At 35.1% G+C, this 20,220-nt stretch overlaps 1 protein-coding gene across 1 annotated transcript in view; it reads right to left on the bottom strand.

Annotated features, from left to right (window-relative positions):
- LOC132121263 (protein bicaudal C homolog 1-like) overlaps positions 1 to 20,220 on the bottom strand; it is a 97,717-nt gene that overhangs the window by 55,107 nt on the left and 22,390 nt on the right. Inside the window, exon 3 of the mRNA XM_059530489.1 lies at positions 9,631 to 9,700. Within this exon, the coding sequence (XP_059386472.1) occupies positions 9,631 to 9,700 (70 nt within the window). The remainder of the gene's footprint in view (positions 1 to 9,630; positions 9,701 to 20,220) is intronic.

Here is a 20,220-nt window from a genome sequence, read left to right as displayed (position 1 = left end):
GCACTCTGAGAGGGATTGGCCAAGTTGGCCTAGGACTGAGTGTGAGTCAGAAATGTCAGCCAGGTGCTGGGTCTTTGTGTGTGAAAAGATGGTATGGCCCGGACAGAGGGGGCAGCGAAGCACTCAAAGTTTGTGTGTGACATGAGTTTTCACATTTTTAGGGCATTTTAAATAAATAATTTAAGCATAGCTAAACTGATAATTGTTGCTATAGCGACACTATCAGAAAAAAAGGTACAAAAGCTGTCACTGAGCAGCATCTTTTTAAAAGGTACTACTTAGGTTCGAATTTGTACTTTTAAACTACTAATATGTACCTTTAAGGTACTTATGCACCCTTTAGGATTAAATGAAAGTACAAAGGTGTACCTTTTGAAAAGATACTGCCCCGTTGCAGCTTTTTTAGGAAGAGCCAAACCAGGAAATGTAATCACTAAAATCACCAAAATCTAATCACTTCTCACACTTTTCTACACAAACTCTTAATCCAGGGTCATTTTATCCCAGGATTAACAATTCTGGGGTATATTAATCCATGTTCCACACAATTTATATTTCATTAGTAATTTAATTCTGGCAATGGAATTAAGTTCTTTTTTCAGCAAGGATGCATCAAAGGTGACAGTAAAGGCATTTATAATACAAAACTAGCTGTTTATTAAAGAATCCTGAAAAAAAGTATCATGGTTTCCACAAAAATATTAAGCAGCACAACTTTTTTAAACATGGATAATTATGAGAAATGTTTCTCGAGTAGCAAATCAGCATATTAGAGTGATTTGAAGGATCACGTGACTCTGTAGTCTGGAGTAATGAAGAAGTAAATTAAGCTTTGTATCAGGAATAAATTACATTGTAAAATAAATTAAAATAGAAAACAGTTACTTTTTTGTGAAAATGCTGTGTCAAGGTCTGCGGAGTATCAACCTGAGCTTTACGATGGCAAATGAGTGAAACAGACCTAGAGAGATTTCAGAGACCAAGATGAAAATCCTACATCAGCTCAGACTCTGCAGAAATGGAATGCATCCTCAGGAGCCAAATATAAATATACCGCACGCTGCATTGCCACTTTTAACACACTTTCAGTGTATCAGGGCTATTTCTAGTTCCTAGCATTCCAGTTAGGGCCCATCCGAAAGCGATGATGACTGCATTAGTTGTGCTGGCTCTTTGGCCAATAGAGGTGAGAGATAATAGCACACAACTGTGGGTGTTGGTCCCATCCCAGATGATTCAGGGTTCCAGCGACTCTTAGGAGCCTGTAAATGTGTCTGCAAAGTATCTGTCATTATTAAATTGTTGAGACTCTGAAATTACTTTGCACTTTCATCCACCAAGAGACATGCCTAGCATACAGATGAAAATATTTAACTGTAAATAATCTATTTTTTGGCAGACAAATAAAATGCACAAATGCTGCTTCCAGTAATGATGCTTATAGTGAAAAATAGTGTAAAAAGAATAAAGACAATCAACAAAGGTTCACTGGGAAAACCTCAAATGATTTTACCATAGTGCATGATATGTAAACTATACATTTTGAAGTTTGTATCACATACCCAGCTTTACATTTGTGGATTTTCTGAAGAAGTAAACTTGCTCAGTAGCTCACCCGGTTACAGCATTTCACTTGCGTTAAAATAGTTCAAAGACTTGTAGAATCAAGCTAAAATGGCATGGTTGTTTCAGTAAATGTATTTTAAATCTCACACTTGCTTTTCTTAACACTATTGGTTAGGTTTATTGGGTTCAGATTAGTTAGTACATTATTTTTGAATGCAATAGAGAATTAACCTTTTAACGCCATTTCATTTCATTTCCGAACTGCCTACAATGTAATAAAACATTGGCAGGTTCAAGTTCATCTGTTTCATATCTGATTTTTAATACTTGTTCAATTCAATCATAATTAAATTCCTTTATGGAAAGAATTCAAATGGTTCTACTTTTTTAAACATCACATATGGCTATGATTTATAAATAAGATTTCCATTTAGGAAGTTTTTCCTCCATAATTTACTAATAAAAGAGAGATAGAGGACAGATGTGCAAAATACAATACATACAGTATGCAATTGCAAATTAGCAAATAACTGAAAAGTGAAAGTGGAATTACAGCCAATAACTGTGATCAGTAATTTGCTATGGTATGCCTGTGCCAGTGTTTTTAGTTTGTACTGTAAATGTAAGTCCTAACCAGTGTCATATGTCTAGCAGCGTGTCATGACGGCTTTCAAATATCATTTAGAGATTTAAACACTGTGACACCTGTTGGGCTTGTACTTATGTGCATATGAAGGGTTTTAATGAATTAAACAAATACTTGTACAATTAATATTTAAATTAATAATTAATACAATTAATACAACAATTAATAATAAATAATCTACTTATCAAATCCTTTCACATGACCATCGAACTTGTATGATGATTTTACACCTTGCCAGTACCAGGTTGGACCAACTATCTTAATTCTTCGTGGCACAGATTCAACAAGGTGTTGAATCTGATTTTGGTCCATATTGACATGATAATATCATGCAGTTGCTGCAGATTTGTCGGCTGTGCATCCATGATGCGAATCTCTGGTTCCACCATATCCCAAAGCTGGTCTACTGGACTGAGAGCTGGTGACTGTGGAGGCCATTTGAGTAAAGTGAACTCATTGTCATGTTCAAGAAACCAGTCTGAGATGATTGGTGCATTATCCTGCTGGAAGTAGCCATCAGAGGATGGGTACACTGTAGTCATAAAGGGATGGACATGGTCAGCAACAATACTCAGGTAGGCTGTGGCGTTTAAACGATTCTCAATTGGTACTAAGGGGCCCAAAGTGTGCCAAGACACCATTACACCATTACCTCCACACCATTACAACACCACCACCAGCCTGAACCGTTGAGACAAGGCAGGATGGATCCATGCTTTCTGTTCTTTAAACCAAATTCTGACCCTGCCATCTGAATGTCGCAACAGAAATCGAGACTCATCAGACCAGGCAACGTTTTTCCAGTCTTCTATTGTCCAATTTTGTTGAGCCTGTGCAAACTGTAGCCACCGTTTTCTGTTCTTAGCTGACAGGAGCGGCACCCGATATGGTCTTCTGCTGCTGTAGCCCATATGTTTCAGGGTTTGACGTGTTGTGTGTTCCGAGTAGGGCTGTCAAAATTGCTCAAAATTGACCTTCGAATATTCCCTCTAAAAAATACACGAATATTCGAACTATTCGAACATCTGGTTGCGCATGTTGTCAATGACGCGCATTACGTCAATAACAGGCAAAAATAATACAAAGAGACATAACTACTTGTATGGATAGTTTATTTAAGTTTAAACATATATAACAACGTATTACCTACACAAAAACAAGGAAATCAACTAATGGCCAAGACTGCAGACCTCACGCTCTCTCACCCTCACGTTCTCTGCGCATAATGGTTTAAATGAACAAACAAATTTTTGTGCAAGCAATTTAAGGTCGCGACTGTTGTCCCAAATATAGCAGGCTTCATTCAGTGATTGAAACAAATATTATTAATATTAATTGAAGTTTTACAGCATATAGAACTGACATTGAATGCTCCGAGCGAGCTGTGCTGTGGTAAACATGGAACTTTTCCTTGACATGAAACGATAAATAATCAAACCTCGGATCCATTGCTTGACAGAACTCCCCGAAGCGTGCCCCATCCGCGATACTGATTGGTCTCATGTCCTTACAAATGAACGAAATTATTTTATCGGTTATGGCCTATTGTCGTGTTGCAGACAAAGTGCTTGCAGCGAGCAATGCAAAGTAACGTTAAGTGTCAAGACGTGACTGTTTAGCTGGAGTTCCACACATTATGCCATGCTCATTTGGGTGCACATTTTTGAGATGTGACCTCATGTTGCTAGTGTTCGAATGGTATGCTAACTGTATCTTAAATAGCTTGCATACAACTTTATCTCGCGGGTCAACAATTTTACCTCATTTACTCTGCTGCGGTCGAGTTGGGCTCTGCACTTGCTGGCATCTTCCATGAAGACGCGTCAACTTTCAGCAGTGACGCTGTGCCAGACAGTCCGACTCCTGTGAGGCTGTGACCTGTCCCTGAACCCTCAGGCGCGCTAGCACGCCCACTCGCAAAGCGGACAACCACGCCTCTACTACCGCGGGCCTTTTTTTCCACATTTTATTTTTATTTGAATATTAATTTTCACCTTCGAAATTTGTTTTTTTTAAACTATTCGAATACATATTCGAATTTAGAATATTCGTTGACAGCCCTAGTTCAGAGATGGCATTGTGCATAGCTTGGTTGTAACGAGTGGTTATTTGAGTTACTGTTGCCTTTCTATCATCTCTAACCAGTCTGCCCATTCTCTTCTGACCTCTGACATCAACAAGGCATTTCCGTCCACACAACTGCCGCTCACTGGATATTTTCTCTTTTTTGAACCATGCTCTGTAAACCCTAGAGATGGTTGTGCATGAAAATCCAGGTAGATCAGCAGTTTTTTAAATACTCAGACCAGCCCGTCTTGCACCAACAACCATTCCAAGTCACTCAAATCCCCTTTATTCCCCATTCTGATGCTCGGTTTGAACTTCAGCAAGTCATCTTCACCACATCTAGATGCCTAAATGCATTTTGTATGCTGCCATGTGTCATGTGGCTTATTTGGAATTTGTGTTACCAAGCAATTGAACAGGTGGACCTTATAAAGTGGGCGCACACACACACACACACACACACACACATATATATATATGATAGGGCTGCTCGATTAAGGCAAAAATCATAATCACGATTATTTTGGTCAATATTGTAATCACGATTATTTAACACGATTATGAGGGGGCCATATGACCAAAACATTATAGGAGTGATTTATTTACAGATAGTGATAAATATCAAATACTTTATGTATTTCCTTTAAATAGAATGCTATGACATCTACATTGTAGAGACCAGAAGAATTTCAATCAAACAAACAAAAAGTCCTCAAAATTATTGAAAATAATTACGGTAATAAAAAAAAGCAAACGACAAATACAGTAGAATAAAAAGAAACAAATGAAACAAACTGTGCTTTAATGTTTTTTATGCAAGTCTCAAGCAGTATGATTATTTCATTATTCACTATACTATTTTTTATTAATGTCTCATTTACATTTTGGTTTGGCTCTTGTTTTGTATTTATTGCAGTTTATATGAAAAGGTTCATGTGGCGTGGTATAGCCTAGAGAAATGAATAATCAATCATAAAATAAAACATAGCCCGCTGTCACTTTAAGAGTCGCATGGATCCAAATTAGTGTTACACATGTGTTTTCATTCTCAATTCTTTACGTTCATTTATTACATGACTGATGAAGGTATACATGAATAATCCCCATGTGCAGCATTTTAACACTTTTTTGCATGTATTTGACCATTTAGGTACGTCCGTGTTTCTCTTCTGTTCCGTCTCAAGAACGTCCCATTTTACAAATACCACGTTACATGATTTTACTGATTTGCACAGGAAATCTGGCTTTTATGGAGGAACGAAAGCACAGGGCTTAAAAAGGGATCGGAATGGGGCACAATAATCGTTTTATCTCGATTGTTGTATTTTCTTAATTGTTGGAATCAAAAGCGAATTGTTTTTTCAATTAATTGAACAGCCCTAATACTCACACACACACACACATAAACACAGACACACACACAAACACTAGATGCAATAAAAATAGATTAATCTATGAAGTCACATACAGTACATGATAATGTCATGGGCTTGTGGAATTATATGTTCACATACTTATTTTCTGTCAAATAATATCTGAATAAAGTGGATTAGTTTAGGGCTAGCACATTCAATGCCCTGAACTATAAACATTTCTACTCCTCAACAATCACATACACCCATCACATCACTTTCTACGTGCCTCAGAGGTGGACCCAAAGTCAAGGCTGTCGGCTCAATCGCAAAGGAGTGCATAATTTGGAAAGCGTTGAATTGTACCCTTAAGTGCTGTGGTAGTACCATGGTACAGTGATGTTTCAGATGGTAATACCATGGTTCTGCAGTTGCTTCTTGGTTTACCAGTTAATTCCAAGAATACTGTTACTTTAAAAAAATCATAGTAAATGTCAAAACAATGGCGTGCAGGTCCAAAATACATGTAATATGGTATTTTTGGTACTTTGTACTTTATTATTAAACAATTTGGTTTATTTATAATATTTATTTATAATGTATTTATAATACATTATGAGGGTATTCTTAAGGCATTATAATGAATGCATAATGCATTATAAAAAAACGTATAATATGTTGTATCATCTCATGAATATTCATAACAACAGTTTTAATATATTATAATATTTACTTATTTGTGGTTATAGCTTTTAAGAGTATGATGATTTATGACACAATGAACACATTGCATCCACTTTTACAATAGATTATATTTTTCATAGTTATAATAATGCATTATAAGTCTCATATCTTGCCATTTTTCTGATGTTACTTTACTTAAAGCGGTCAAAGACCACTTATAAGTAGTAATAATAATAATATATTTTTTTTCTCTCAAACAGCCATAAGATCAGATGAATGTGTAATTTGACACATTTGCTTTGAACTATTTGTATTGTAATATTTGTTTGATTATTTTGATGGTACCCTTTAGACAGCTGTTGATAAGTAACTCTGCAACTACATGTCAACTAGCAGTCATTAGAGTATTACTATGTCTGCTACTGTAAATACTGTATATGCTAACAGATAAACTGACTATAAGTGTCTTTGCAAGTAAATCATCTTATTCTACCATACTAGATTCAACCATTCTTGAGCATACTAATACTCTAATGAGAGTTAGTTGGCATGTAGTTGAAAGTTGCTTACAGTCGATTGATTAAGGGGACCATCAATCAAAATGTAACCATATAAAACATTGAATTTTTTTTGCAATGTTTTGGCTTCATAGAAAGTGTTACCAAAATCTCTTATCCTCATTAAGGCTGCATTTAGCCTAACTTTTGAATGGTAATGTAAGTAGTCAATAGGGCTGAAACGATTAGTTGACATTATCAACAACGTCGACAATAAAAAATTGGTCTGAGGAGGAAAGTATCCTTACAAATATATTCACCACTTTTTCCAAGAGGCTTAAAGTACAGATGAATAATATACTTGCGTCCATGTTTTAAAGATACCACAAAATACAAATCCTATAAATTTCCTCCATTTATTAGCTTTTAAATTTGTGTTCTTGTGTGCTTCATAAGTCACATGATTTAGCACATCTGGTGTCAGGACATCTTGCACAACAAACTAACTTTTGAATGGTAATGTAAGTAGTCAGTAGGGATAAAACGATAAATTGAGATTATCAACAACATCGGCAATAAAAAATTGCCAACAAATACTTTTGTAGTTGAGTAGTCGTTTGATCTCATATGACCTAATGTAAGTGTCTGCAATAATGCGGTTTGACCAGTGTGGCGCTGTAGCGCAAGACTGGAATTCAGCTCTCCTGATCTAATTCAAGAGAAGAAGACAGCGCTTCAGTTTAACTTTAGAGCAAACAGAGCAGATCCGAAGTTCCGAACCTGAGGATGGATAAATATGTAAATATATACTGTGCAATTTCCTCTCAATAACAAAATAAACACAATAAAAAAAATATATATTATTGTATAATTGTAATTACATAATATGACGGAAGTAATTATCTTTATTTGTTAGAATATGTATATTTTAACTAACGTTAACTGCAAAAGCTGAATAATCAAAAAATGTCTAACGATGAAGCAGTTAAATAATCAATGATTAGTCGACTAATCAGTGTAATAATCATTAGATTAATCAATTATCAAAATAATCGTTTGTTGCAGCCCTAGTTGTCAAAATCGATTAAAAAGAGCAAATTCACATAAGTCATAACCTCTTGTTTTTACATTAAATATTTGAGCAATGTTTCAGATGAGAAACCACTATAAACAAGACTTCTACATTTTCTCACAAACTGCTTTGTGTTTGCAGTGCATGCTTGTTCTGGGTTGTTGCTTACTTTTCCAAGTCGAAAGATTCAAATATTGAAAGTCTGAATGTTTGGGAAAGCAATAGTGCAGCTCTTCTCAAAATGCCACATGATTTAATCATTCATTTCCAGATTCAATTTTCTTTAGCAAAATAATAAATTTTTCTATAGCAGTAGTTGAGGTTGAGTTATGTGCCAAAGTTTAATAGGTACAATGGTAAAAAGGAAGAACCAAAGTTTCTGAAGATTTCCAAACAAATGAAGCAGCCCAGTGCAAACCTCTCATATCCATTGAAACACTGCAAATAAGATGATATTCCAAACAAACATATTGCCAAAACAGAACTGATAATCCAAAGAGCAAGTTTTCCTCTTCTTATGGTAACTTAGAGAAAAGACCCCCATTATCAGGGTAGCCAATGCTGAGATACTACTAGAAGGATCCATCTGACCCTGAAGCCAAGATACTGTCAGTGATGACTATGTGAAGATATTTAAAATGTTGTTTTGCAACCACACCATTTGTGTAACACTTTGATAAGACAAATTCCAGTTAAACAAGAGCAAGATTGTTGAATGCTGAACAGTACTGTAGGTACGTTTACATGCAATAAAAAATTTGCATTTATAATCAGATTGATTTAACTGAATTAAAATTTCTAACTGAAGGGGCGGTGTAAATCATAAATAATGTTTAACATGAAAATTTTAGCTATGTAAACACTTGAATCTTACTACTTTTTTAATCAGATTCCAAAATAGCTTGCACACACATACAGGTACTTGATATGGATGTTTCTTAATGGAGAGAAGACTGAGGAGCCATTTACACAACACCGTTTTCAACAAAAAATTGAAAATGTGTTGCGTTTTGGTCATTCATTTACATGACAATGCATTTTGGAAGCCTGACCATGCAAAAAAACAGGCTACAAAATTCAAGTTATTGAAAACAATACTATTATTGTCTCTGTGTAAACTATGAAAAAACAGTGGAATCATAGGCATATGCATTATGTGTTAAATCCATTGTTATGTATGTTGGCGCATAGTGTTTCTTTACAAAGTGAAGATCCCCAACTACTGTCCTGGCAATGCATAATAAAGCTTTTTTACAAATCCATGTGAACAGGGATCGTTTTGACAAAGTTGTCATCTGTGCACAAACTTTTCAAAAAGGCAAAGGAATTTTTTTTTTAGTACAGTCGTTGTTGTGTAAATGTACCCTGAACATATTTTATATTTGCTAAAAAGCTTTTCTGATAGGTATGTCAAATTTCTCTTCAGGCACATTATCAGGGCAAAAAATGTCAATTTGGATTACAGTAGATATGGTGACATTTTTGCAGTGGCTTTTTCCAGTTTTGAATTCAGCTACTGGGCATTGCACATACACAGATATCTTGTTCAGAATAGATGTAATCTACATAAAAATTGTGAATTGGACTGCAAAGTTCACAGTTCATATGAACAGAACTTTCAGAATCTCAAATCGAATTGATTTCATTCTGATTGACTAAAATTAGTGCACCACAGCTAAGAAACTAGTATATATACACTCACATCTTCATCAAAGCATGTTTCAGATGTGGGATGCCAGGTCTTACCTTTCTTTGACTTGGCACCGATCTTTAGTTTGGAAGGCCATGCAATCTGAGTATCTGTCTCCTCCATGACCTGTGGGGCAAAAAGGACACACGTTAAAATGTCAAGGTCAATTCCCAGTATTACATTTATTGTGTGTGTTTTTTTTTTTTTTCATCAAAAATAGTCATAATTTGGTTTTAATCACAAACTCTCACTCTCTTTCTGACCCTGGACAATCATGTTAATGTGTTCATTGTTATCATTGCCCAACTATACATTTCAAATGTACTTTCAGCTATTTTCTTGAACAACAGTTTGTGCACAGAGATTTCCTTACTTAATAAATTCAGAGATCTTAATACTTTGTGCAACATCAATATGGTCTAAATAAGCAATGTAGTTAACATGTTAATAAATCCAGTAGGAATCAATTTGAAAATACCTTATGAACACCAATTTGTTCTCCAAATAACATCAATCCCCAAGATGTTGCTATGATCCATATAGCTCTTTCACATATGTTGTTCAGTAAGAGTAAAATAATACCTTTATTATATCAAAATATATCAAAGTATCTAGAGCAATAAATCAAAATATCTGGAAACCAAGGAACTATATATGGAAAACAGAAACTATCCCTTTTAATAATTTTTATCATTATAAATGGCACATGTAAATGCCCGCAGCCATCGGTAGAGAGTTTGAACAGGATATGAGGGCCAGTAAAGTGATTGTGAAAGTCTTTGTGCAGCTGTATCCAGCAATACAAGCAGTGACCAGTACAGTTCTGTAGGGTCACTGATTCAGATTGTTGCTGCCTGGATAATTACAGGGTCTAGAGGTCTTACAGATGATTCTGAGGTGTCTTCACCAAGTACAAAGCAAATAAGCTGATGTCACTTATGGGCAGTAGGTATTTTCCAGGGTTCTCACTAGCAGATGTCACTGCTGCCTCTGTTCCAAAACCTATAAGCTCCCTCCGTAGGGATCACAAGCTGTGTTGTCACAAGTGGTGAAGCCTGTTATAAAAGATTGGCAGTAAGTTGCATTATGCCTCCTAAGATGCCTTCTTTTTGCTAAATTCTAAATCAATATCACACAATATTGAAAAATTGTTGGATATATGACTAAATATATTTTTGCAAAACTCCAAAGACGTACCTACTGTGTATGTACACAGCAGTTCCCGCTAAAATTAACACTAGAGGCAGTAAAACACCAACCATTTTTATTTCTTTAAACATTTGGGCAGACTATAGCCTAATAAACACTTATTTCTGCATAGTTCCTTGCACAATACTGTGTTATGACTTCAGCAACACATAAACGGTTCCATATGTATGGCTTTTCAAACATAGTAAATTTGCTCGGTAGCGCACCTGGTAGAGCATTGCACTTGTAGCATCAAGCTAAAATGGCATGGTTTCTCCAGCAAATGGATATTTTTATCACATGTTTGCTTTTGTTAACACTATTGGTTAGGTATAATGTAGGGTTTTGTTTTGGTGGTACGTTCATCTCCTAACTACCTCAATACATACTGAAATCAGCGCAATAAAATGTTGCCTCATTCACATTCATCTGATTTGGATAAAAAAAATTTCATAGAGAATGCAAACCTAGAATACACTGCAAAATTAAATCCAACATGGTGAACAAAGTGAGAGAAATCTTGATTACAAATACTCTTGATTACAAATAACTCATCAAACAATTAAAACTTTGACCTAGCATTTGAACTGTATGCTCAAAGTACCACATGCTTAGCAACCTGCTTAAAATCAATTGTAAATCGAATCTTTATGTGAGAAGTGCTACTTGCATGATACGTGAGGGTTTGTTGACTATCAACAGTGTTCAAAATGAGCTTTCATTTCAGATGCTGCTTTAGAAGGCAGCTGACAACAAGGCCGTACGTTATGTTTGGGAACAGTGTGTTGAATGCTATTGTGCCACTGTAAAGTAGGTCTCATTTTCCTCTTTTACGGTTCTTTATCAATTACTCATTCGCTCATTTACTCACAGAACTCTGGCTGGCATCCTACTATCTAACAATGAACTGCATAAACGCGTCTGTGAATGCGGTTTTTGGCAAAGCTGTACCCGCTTGAAAGATGTTTTCAAACAGACCACACACAGCTCCCGAAAACTCACACAACCAAAATATTTGACATGTAATAGGACACCTCCGTAAAGGGCCTAATGTTCTTAAGTGGGTTGTTAATTTAACAAGCCCAGAATTAAAACTCAACTCTGGTTGCCCACAGATACACTTTCAAGGGTATTATTTTTTTTAGAGGAAGATTACATTTCAGATTTATTCTATCATTTTATAAGTTGGTATGTGAATATTAAGGTGATGACAAAAGCACAAATTGAGCCAAATATGTCTAAAAATATAATAAAAAGCTAATTAAATTCATGTTATGCAAAGTAATTTTTAATGGGAAAATCCCCCTGTAACAAGGAGTCGGAGGCGTTCGGATCCATATGCAGCATTTATTAAACAGAATGGTCATACAGGCAGAGATCAGGAATGGCGTCAGGGACAACCAGAATCGTAACCAGAAACAAGCAGAGATCAGGACAGGCAGCGGAGAATCAGAGTCGGAATACACAGTCCAAAGGTCAAAACACAGGAATAACAAACACAGGGAAAAACACTCTGAAATGTCAGACTGGCTAAACAAGACTTCGCAGTGAGTGAGAGTGAGTGTGCTGCTTTTATGTGTGTGTGTAAATGAGGTGCAGGTGTGAAAAGGAAATTGGCTGATGAGGTGCAGGTGTGGCAGGGTGATTGTGATGCAGTGACTCATGGGTAATGTAGTTCGGGTGTGGTGCAACAGTATGAGAGATGCTAGTGTCCAAGTGACATCTGGTGGTTGATGGGTGGAATGGTCCTGAGTGGAGTGCCCTCTACTGAAGCTCATGGGCACTCCATCTAATGATCGTGACACCCCCACAGGAAGATAATGTAAAGCCATGTGGCAGATTAGTAAAATAGACAAAATATTTCTTTTGAGATCAACATATAGTTACATATTTCCATAAAATTGAAATTTAACCTATCATTGGACTTTAGTCCACAGAAATCTGATGAAGCTTGCGTTGGAAGCATTAAAAAAATGGGACCTCTGAGAAAAGCTTGTAAATCACTAGTATACACTAAAAGGAATTTGCTATATATATTAAACCATGTGATTACTGTATATTTATGGTGTGAGCACACTCCTGCTGTGCTCCACCGTGAGAATGGACAAAATGATGCAAGACTGTGCTTGCCACCTGTTTCCCGTCCCAGTCCCGCTGTCAGGTGCCACAGATGTTTGGCAAGGAATTCTGGGCCTAAAGACCAGACTCATTTTGGGCCTTAGTTCACATAAACAACTTTAAGTGTCATTAAAAAAATGTTTGGCCTTCTATTGACTCAGCTGAGGCTCTGAAGTGTGCTTGGTCCACTGGGTCGGGGTGACACTGTTCCTGTTTTTTATCAAGGTTTGGGTACATAGGGAGCGTGGACTTACACAAGTGAGAGGGACACGTAATACAAATCCAACTCAGCATCAGAGACATTTGACTTGCAGGGAAAATAACAAGAAACAGTTTTTACAGAATCACATGCTTCTACAGCAGAGGCCGGATCTGTATAATATGACCCTGTTTTTCTTGATCTCCTCAAACACTGCTATCTTTGAAGATTCCCTTCCATAAATAGAAAGCATCTGGAGAGTTGAAAAACAAACCAGGGTGCTTTATTTAATCACGCTGAAAACAAAAGCTCATATACTGTTTAGGCAAGAAACCAGATGATTTCCTTAAGCTGTTTTACATCAGTAAATTAACAGTGACTAAACACTCAAGATCACTCTGGACCCCTGAGCAGCATGAAAAACAAACTATTGCTACTTTTAATGAATTATAGAGAGAAAGCAACCAAAACGACAAATACTAGAATGCTCCCATCCTGTTATAATCAACAAAGCAGTCACTGAATGTTTACAGCTTCATGTGACGTTTGCACCTTGCAGTATAACTTCAGTCTCTTGTGGATTCTCATCAATACTCTCATTATAATTTACTAGTCTCAAATCTCTTCCATGAGTGAAATTTACCTTGATACCTCAGATATTATGTTTTATATTTCACCTTAATTAATATCTCAATTGACATAAACTATGTTTACATGCACACCTATATTCTGGTTGCAGCAATATCCTGAATATTATGTTTATACAGTATGCAAAATGTTACTACTTTTCGCAATAATTTAATAATAAGGAATAAGGATTTCTAGCCTTCAAAAATGACTCACACGATAAATGGAATAGGTCATACAATCACTAATTTGAATTGTAATCAGAATTAAGGAAATCATATATTTTTTAAACCAGGGAATCGGATTGTGGCATTTACATGACTCATTAGAATATTGCCAAATTCTAAATAAACTAAGGAATAGTGATGTGCATGCAAACATAGTCATTGGCACTACTGTCTCCTTGCTAAACAAGTACAGAAAATGTTTTGGGGGAAAAAATAGGAGCAAAATTGATCAATGTGGTTTAAATCCCATTTAAAAAATAAATAATAAATAAATAAATAAATAAATATATATATATATAAATATATTATATTTTATATATATATAAAATATAATACATATAATACATATTTTAAAATTGTATTGTATACCTGTTGCTGCCATAATAATGGCCCATTTTAAATGTGTATGTGCTTTTCTTCTCCCACTCTCTGTGGTGGAGTGGTGATGAAATACTGTTCTAGTAAATTCTTTCCAGTATTTCAGTAATAAAAGTGTATATCTTTTATTGCATGCAAATTAGAGTGAAGTACAACAGTTACCGTACGGTGCTTAGCAGTGGTCAAAATTATTTAAACAGTTCATTTTGAATCAATGCCTTCTTGTAAACTCAGAGATGTGGATTCAGACGGCAATTGGTGTTAGTATAAACAGTAGATAATTCGGCTGGGGATTTTTTATGTGGGTGGAGGAAGAAAAACACTAACATTCTGGATTCGGATGCCAATGAAACCACTGGCTAACCCCTCTAAATACTGAAAAATAGTTTACATTCCCATAAGAAACATTTAAACAGGTCTTTTGTCAGGTTTTTCTCAAAACTTACAGTTTAGGTCCTTTACCGGATAAAATAACACATTTTAAAGTGCTAAGCATTTTTGATTTAGGATCATGCATTTAAACACAAGCATACAACAACAAAAAAAAAACACACTTAGGGCTCCCAGAGTTTTTAGCTGCAGTCCTGCAAATAAAGACTGAGGAAGAGGTTGAATGAATTACTGAATCTTGAAGCTGCATGGACATCTAGACAAACGATCAAATGGAAACCTACACTGTTAATTGCATTCAATAAAATTTGTCATTTAGAAACTTGGACAGAACAAGGCTGTTATTTTCATTGATGGTATCCATGATCAAAAAGCACATGGCTAGATGGCCAGATATCTGTCACTTGCATGGCTGAGCAAAGCATTACTCTTCAGCATAATAGAAAACAGTCAATTTGGAATAAGAAGGCTGAACCTCCATCATATATTATGACCGTCAATATGTAACCATCATGTTTCTGTATGAGTGAGTGATTCGTTCACTCAAACATACTTTTATGACCAATATTACAAATCCCAAAGGAAAATGAGCTCAGAGGATTTAATATTCAGTGGCACAGAGTTCCATTTATATTTAGAATTTATTTATATATTTTATATATTTTTTAATATATTTTTTAATCAACCATACACTCACATTGATCTACAACTCATTAACTCATTACATTTTACAACTCAAATAGCTTAACTTAGGATCACAACAAGAAAGCAAGCCATTCTTCATAATGTAGAATATTTCAAAATGGAAATTTTTACAGCACAGTTTCGTTGAGATGAAAGGAGTCTCTAGAGGCCCATAGCACTGTTAACCAATCAAGGATGTGCCTTTTGCTCCTTTGAAGGGATACAACTTCGTCCAACAAAAGGAAATGTACAATCACTTTCAAAACAGCTCTCTCGATTTGACTTAACGAGAACTTATAAATAATATTCCAATCTCACACAAACATACATCCAGATCCAGGCCTGGGAAAATCCCTTGCCTTTTGTTTTGGAAAATGTGTGGTAGGAAGGTCAAAAAAGAAATCCAGCCAACCGGAGCACTTCATTATTATACTCAGTGGAAATCAGGCAGACAGACAGTGAGCAAGAGCGTGTCGAGTCATCTATCATGAGGTGCGGGAAATGTCTGGCAATATTACAAACTCGCAGAGTAATTCCATATGATCCCTATCGCAAACAGATTCTCTTATATCTGTGTGAGGCAACAAACACCCGCTGAGGACCAGGAGTTTGATCCATCACGTCAGCGCACAGAGGCTTACCTCACAACTTGTGTGAGAACGGGATTGTTGGTGGAGGGCTAGGAAACATCCCAATTCAGTATTTCCATGAGCACATGGCTTCAGCATACTGTGCGAGATGTTGTTGCTCACCCTGTGCATCGTTGAGACTGGCATCCCATACGACTGACGAATCATGTTTGTTTTTCTATAATTCATGACATCTTGTCAAATAAAGAGGCAAAACTCAGACTTAGAGGAAAATCGGACCAAATGTTTTCAAAGACAAAAACAAGGCTTCAGCAGCGAGAAGAAATCAAAAACAGGAAGGATCAGGTAAGGCTGAGAAAATCACAGGTGCAAATTAGTAAAAGTAAAAAAAGAAGACATTTTGTAGCATGTTCATGTTGCTCTTTTCCATGCAATTAACTTAAACGGCCACCAGAGGCTGTCAAGCTCCAAAATAAAAAATAAATAAAAAATAAAATAAATACAGAATCATCATGAAAGTCGTCTATATGACTTCTTAATTAATTCTTCTCAAGTCTACAGTTCTGCTGGTATATTGTATTTTGTTGTCCAAAACCCGTCAATTTTTTTTTTGGTAATAATTATAATATTTGGTTAAATGCCTGAAATAAGGTCCGTCAAGCAGGATATTTTCACAGTTTATTTGACAACATAAAATAAAGCTACAACTTTGGCTACACAAACTTCATGTCGCTGAACAGAGAAAAATCTAATCAAATCAGTCTTCTGCTTGTACTATTCTAACTCAAACTTTTAGGGAAAATTTTTTTAAATAAAGAGTTGTTGGATGCTTAATGTTGGTGATCGCTGTGTAGTTCATGTATAGTAAGGGTGTGAATTGGCACTGGTTTCACGATTCAATTCGATTATGATTATTATGTCAATGATTCGATTCAATTTAATTTCACGATTCATCACGATGCATTCTTTGCAACCTCGGTTTTTAATAATCCTGCAAATGGCTACATTTTCATCAGTAAATAGTCTACAAGCATTCAGATATATGAACTCCCTTTTTATTTTATCTGCTTAAAATAAAACTTAAGTCTGAACAGAGTAAATACCCTAGTAAATGGACACTAGTAGTAAGTGCACACTAGTAAATAAATACTAAAGGCACATGAAACTGTCAAGTACTGAATGCATTTAAAGTGCAGTGTACTACTTCAAAAAGTATTTAAATGTTAACAAATGTATAAAAATTAAGTTAATTTATAACCCAAAATGCCAGATGAGCACCCGTGTAGACTCATAAACGGCTCTCATTTGCAGCACATGACAAAATCTGCCAGTCCTCGCTAACTTAATGTGCTGCACTGTTTTATTATTGTTTATGTTTAAACTAAATCAAATATATTTCAAGAATGTTTTCCTTTGTATGTATATGTACCGCAGATTATATATGTATAACATAATGTAATAATATTTAGTATTTTCACATATAGGTGGATTTATTTCAATTGGATTTATTTCAATTGGACTACTGTCTGTGCAAAATAAATAAAAATAAACCTAGCATAGTAGATTGTTTTTTTTTCCCCTGTTGTACCAAAATCGTATTGAGCTGTGAACCCGAACCGAGGTATGTACCAAACCGTGACATCTGTGTACCGTTCCATCCCTACTAGGATGGCTTGAGTGTGATTATATCATGGGATAATTTTCAATTTCAAATATAATAAAAGTACCTCCGAGGGAGCTCATATTTCAGAGCTGTTTAAAGGCCCAATATGAAATTGATTAAATTATGGCACACCATACAATACAGGTCTTTGTACAGGCACAAGTGGCATGTTTACTTTTTATGCCCACCCTTCTTGTTGAGGCTTTTTGTCGTTGCTCCAGCCAGCACCTGTTTTTCATTTCCTTCCCAAAATTCCACATCAGTTCATTGACAAATAACTTTACAACAGTGTACAATTTGTCCTCATTCTATAAACAACTAGGAGTGTTTGAAGGGACAAAGAAGAGTTTATGAATGAACCCATTATTTTATAAAATACAACATGAAAAAAAGGCATCATGCAATACCAGACAAACATTTATAGATTTTAATTGTCTAAAAATAAATAATCAAACAAATTTTTTTTTTACTTTTTCTGAATCATGCAAGCCTGTTTTACCACAACACTAAGGTGTTGTGGATGCTGGAGGTTTTCTGATTGTTCATTAGCAAATTTCTATGCCATTGTGAGTGTTTTATGTGTGGTTTCTATGTGATTGCTTACTGGCTTAAGTCAAGATTTCATGATAAATCATGATATTCTAGGCTCTAAACATGGGACTTACAGTATTTTCTAGGGCTGCAAGATTAAGATTAAAAATAAATTGCAATTCTTCAGATAAAAATTGTGATCATTAATTAAAATGTGATAATGTGCTTGTTTGTAGGGCTGATTAAATCTGGGAATTTGTTTATACATCAATATACATATTTTTAATATTTTATTTATTAATAATAATAATAATAATGATAATAATAAAAAATAATAATAATAATAATAATTAGTATTATTAATAATAATAATAAATAAAAATATAAATATACTTAATAAAATGTAACATTATTATAAAAAATATCTTTAAAATTATATATAAAATAACTTTTTTTATAATTTTTTTTTTTTTGTGCAGCCCTAGTATTTTCAAAAGCTGTCAAAAAAACTATAATAAAATTAAATAGAAAAGTCTAATTACATAGAAAAGTAATGGCACTCCTCTCCTTAACAAGTTTAATTTGATTAAGGAGGAAAATATGTATTGCAAAATCATTGCTCTCGCGCTGTTTCATTTTTGTTTTGCAATTCTTAATTTTTTTTGCAAAAAGCAAATTTATTTTCCTAAATACTTTAATTTTTGTTTGCAAAACTTTATTTTCTTTTGCAAAACATATTTTTTTTGCGTATATATACGGCGTTAAATTGACTCCATATAAAAGTGATGTATTGGCAAACACCTCTTATAAATTAAATCAATGAAACACTCTTTCATTTAGTACTGAAACAAAAAACACGACGCAATAAATGCATTATTTTGTTAAAAAATGTCTACAAAGCGACTATTTACATAGCAGTATGAGTAGCTATAGAAGCCAAAATTCTGTTAAAAAACCTCTTAATATTGCTGCATTCTTTCAGAGAGATGAGGCGAGGTTTCCTGAGGTTTCTTCTTTACCTGATCGAGGCTCTCAGCATGGGGGAAACATCTAACGAAAAAGGGCTGAATCCCATCATTGTGCAGGATCACGGAATACCTGATGGCTCAGACATGAAAACGCAGCCGCCATGATGGACAGGAACGCAATGTTTTTATTGAAAACACACAAAATTTCAGCGCGCTGTTATCACTCTACCAAAGACATGCTCTTGGGGCGTGGGACGCTGAATCGGCAGAAATATTTTCCTCACAGTGAAAAGACTCCTACAGTTCTTTTTTCTACTATTTTTAAGAAACACTCCTTTTAGGAGGATTGTTGTTGTTTTCAACATTTGTGAGATAATTTCTAAGGTCATTTTTCATTAATTCATTTGTGCCTCTGGTTGCAGGCTGAATTTCATATTTTTAAATAGCACAAGTATGTTGACGTGAGCAGAAAAATACCACTCATATCTTTTGATCACATTTACAAGGTTCCTTAGAAGATACACTGTGTTATTTCACAGAGGAATTATCATATCCTTCATTTTTAACGTTCCCTAGTTGAAATAAAATATTAATAAAATATAGGGCCCATCCCAACGTCTACTCTTTGCCGCATAAGCCGAGTAATCGTCTAGAGTACTAGTATCTGCAAAAGAGGCATCCGTGAACCTTCTGCAAGCTAAAATGAAAAACTGGATGGATAATAAAAACTGGATGGAGCAATAGTTCACAAAAAAATGTCATTTGCTGAAAATGTTTTCACCCTCAGGCCATCCAAGATTCAAATGAGTTTGCTGGAATTTAGATCACTTGCTCAACAATGGATTCTCTGCAGTGAATGGGTGCCGTCAGAAAGAGAGTCCAAACAGCTGATAAAAACATAATCCACAAGTATTTTACTTGACTCACAAAGTGAAAATCTGTGTTTGTAGTAAAAAAATTAATCAAGATATTTTTAACTTCAAACCATTGCTTCCAGCTAAAATATAAGTGCTCAATTCATAATACTGCTTTCTCCAGTGAAAAAAAATAAAATAAAAAATGCTTCTCTGAATCAGGAGAGAA

The sequence above is a fragment of the Carassius carassius genome, chromosome 39 (assembly GCF_963082965.1).
Source record: "Carassius carassius chromosome 39, fCarCar2.1, whole genome shotgun sequence".
In the NCBI taxonomy this organism is placed as follows: domain Eukaryota; kingdom Metazoa; phylum Chordata; class Actinopteri; order Cypriniformes; family Cyprinidae; genus Carassius; species Carassius carassius.
This window is presented reverse-complemented; position numbering and strand designations above follow the sequence as displayed.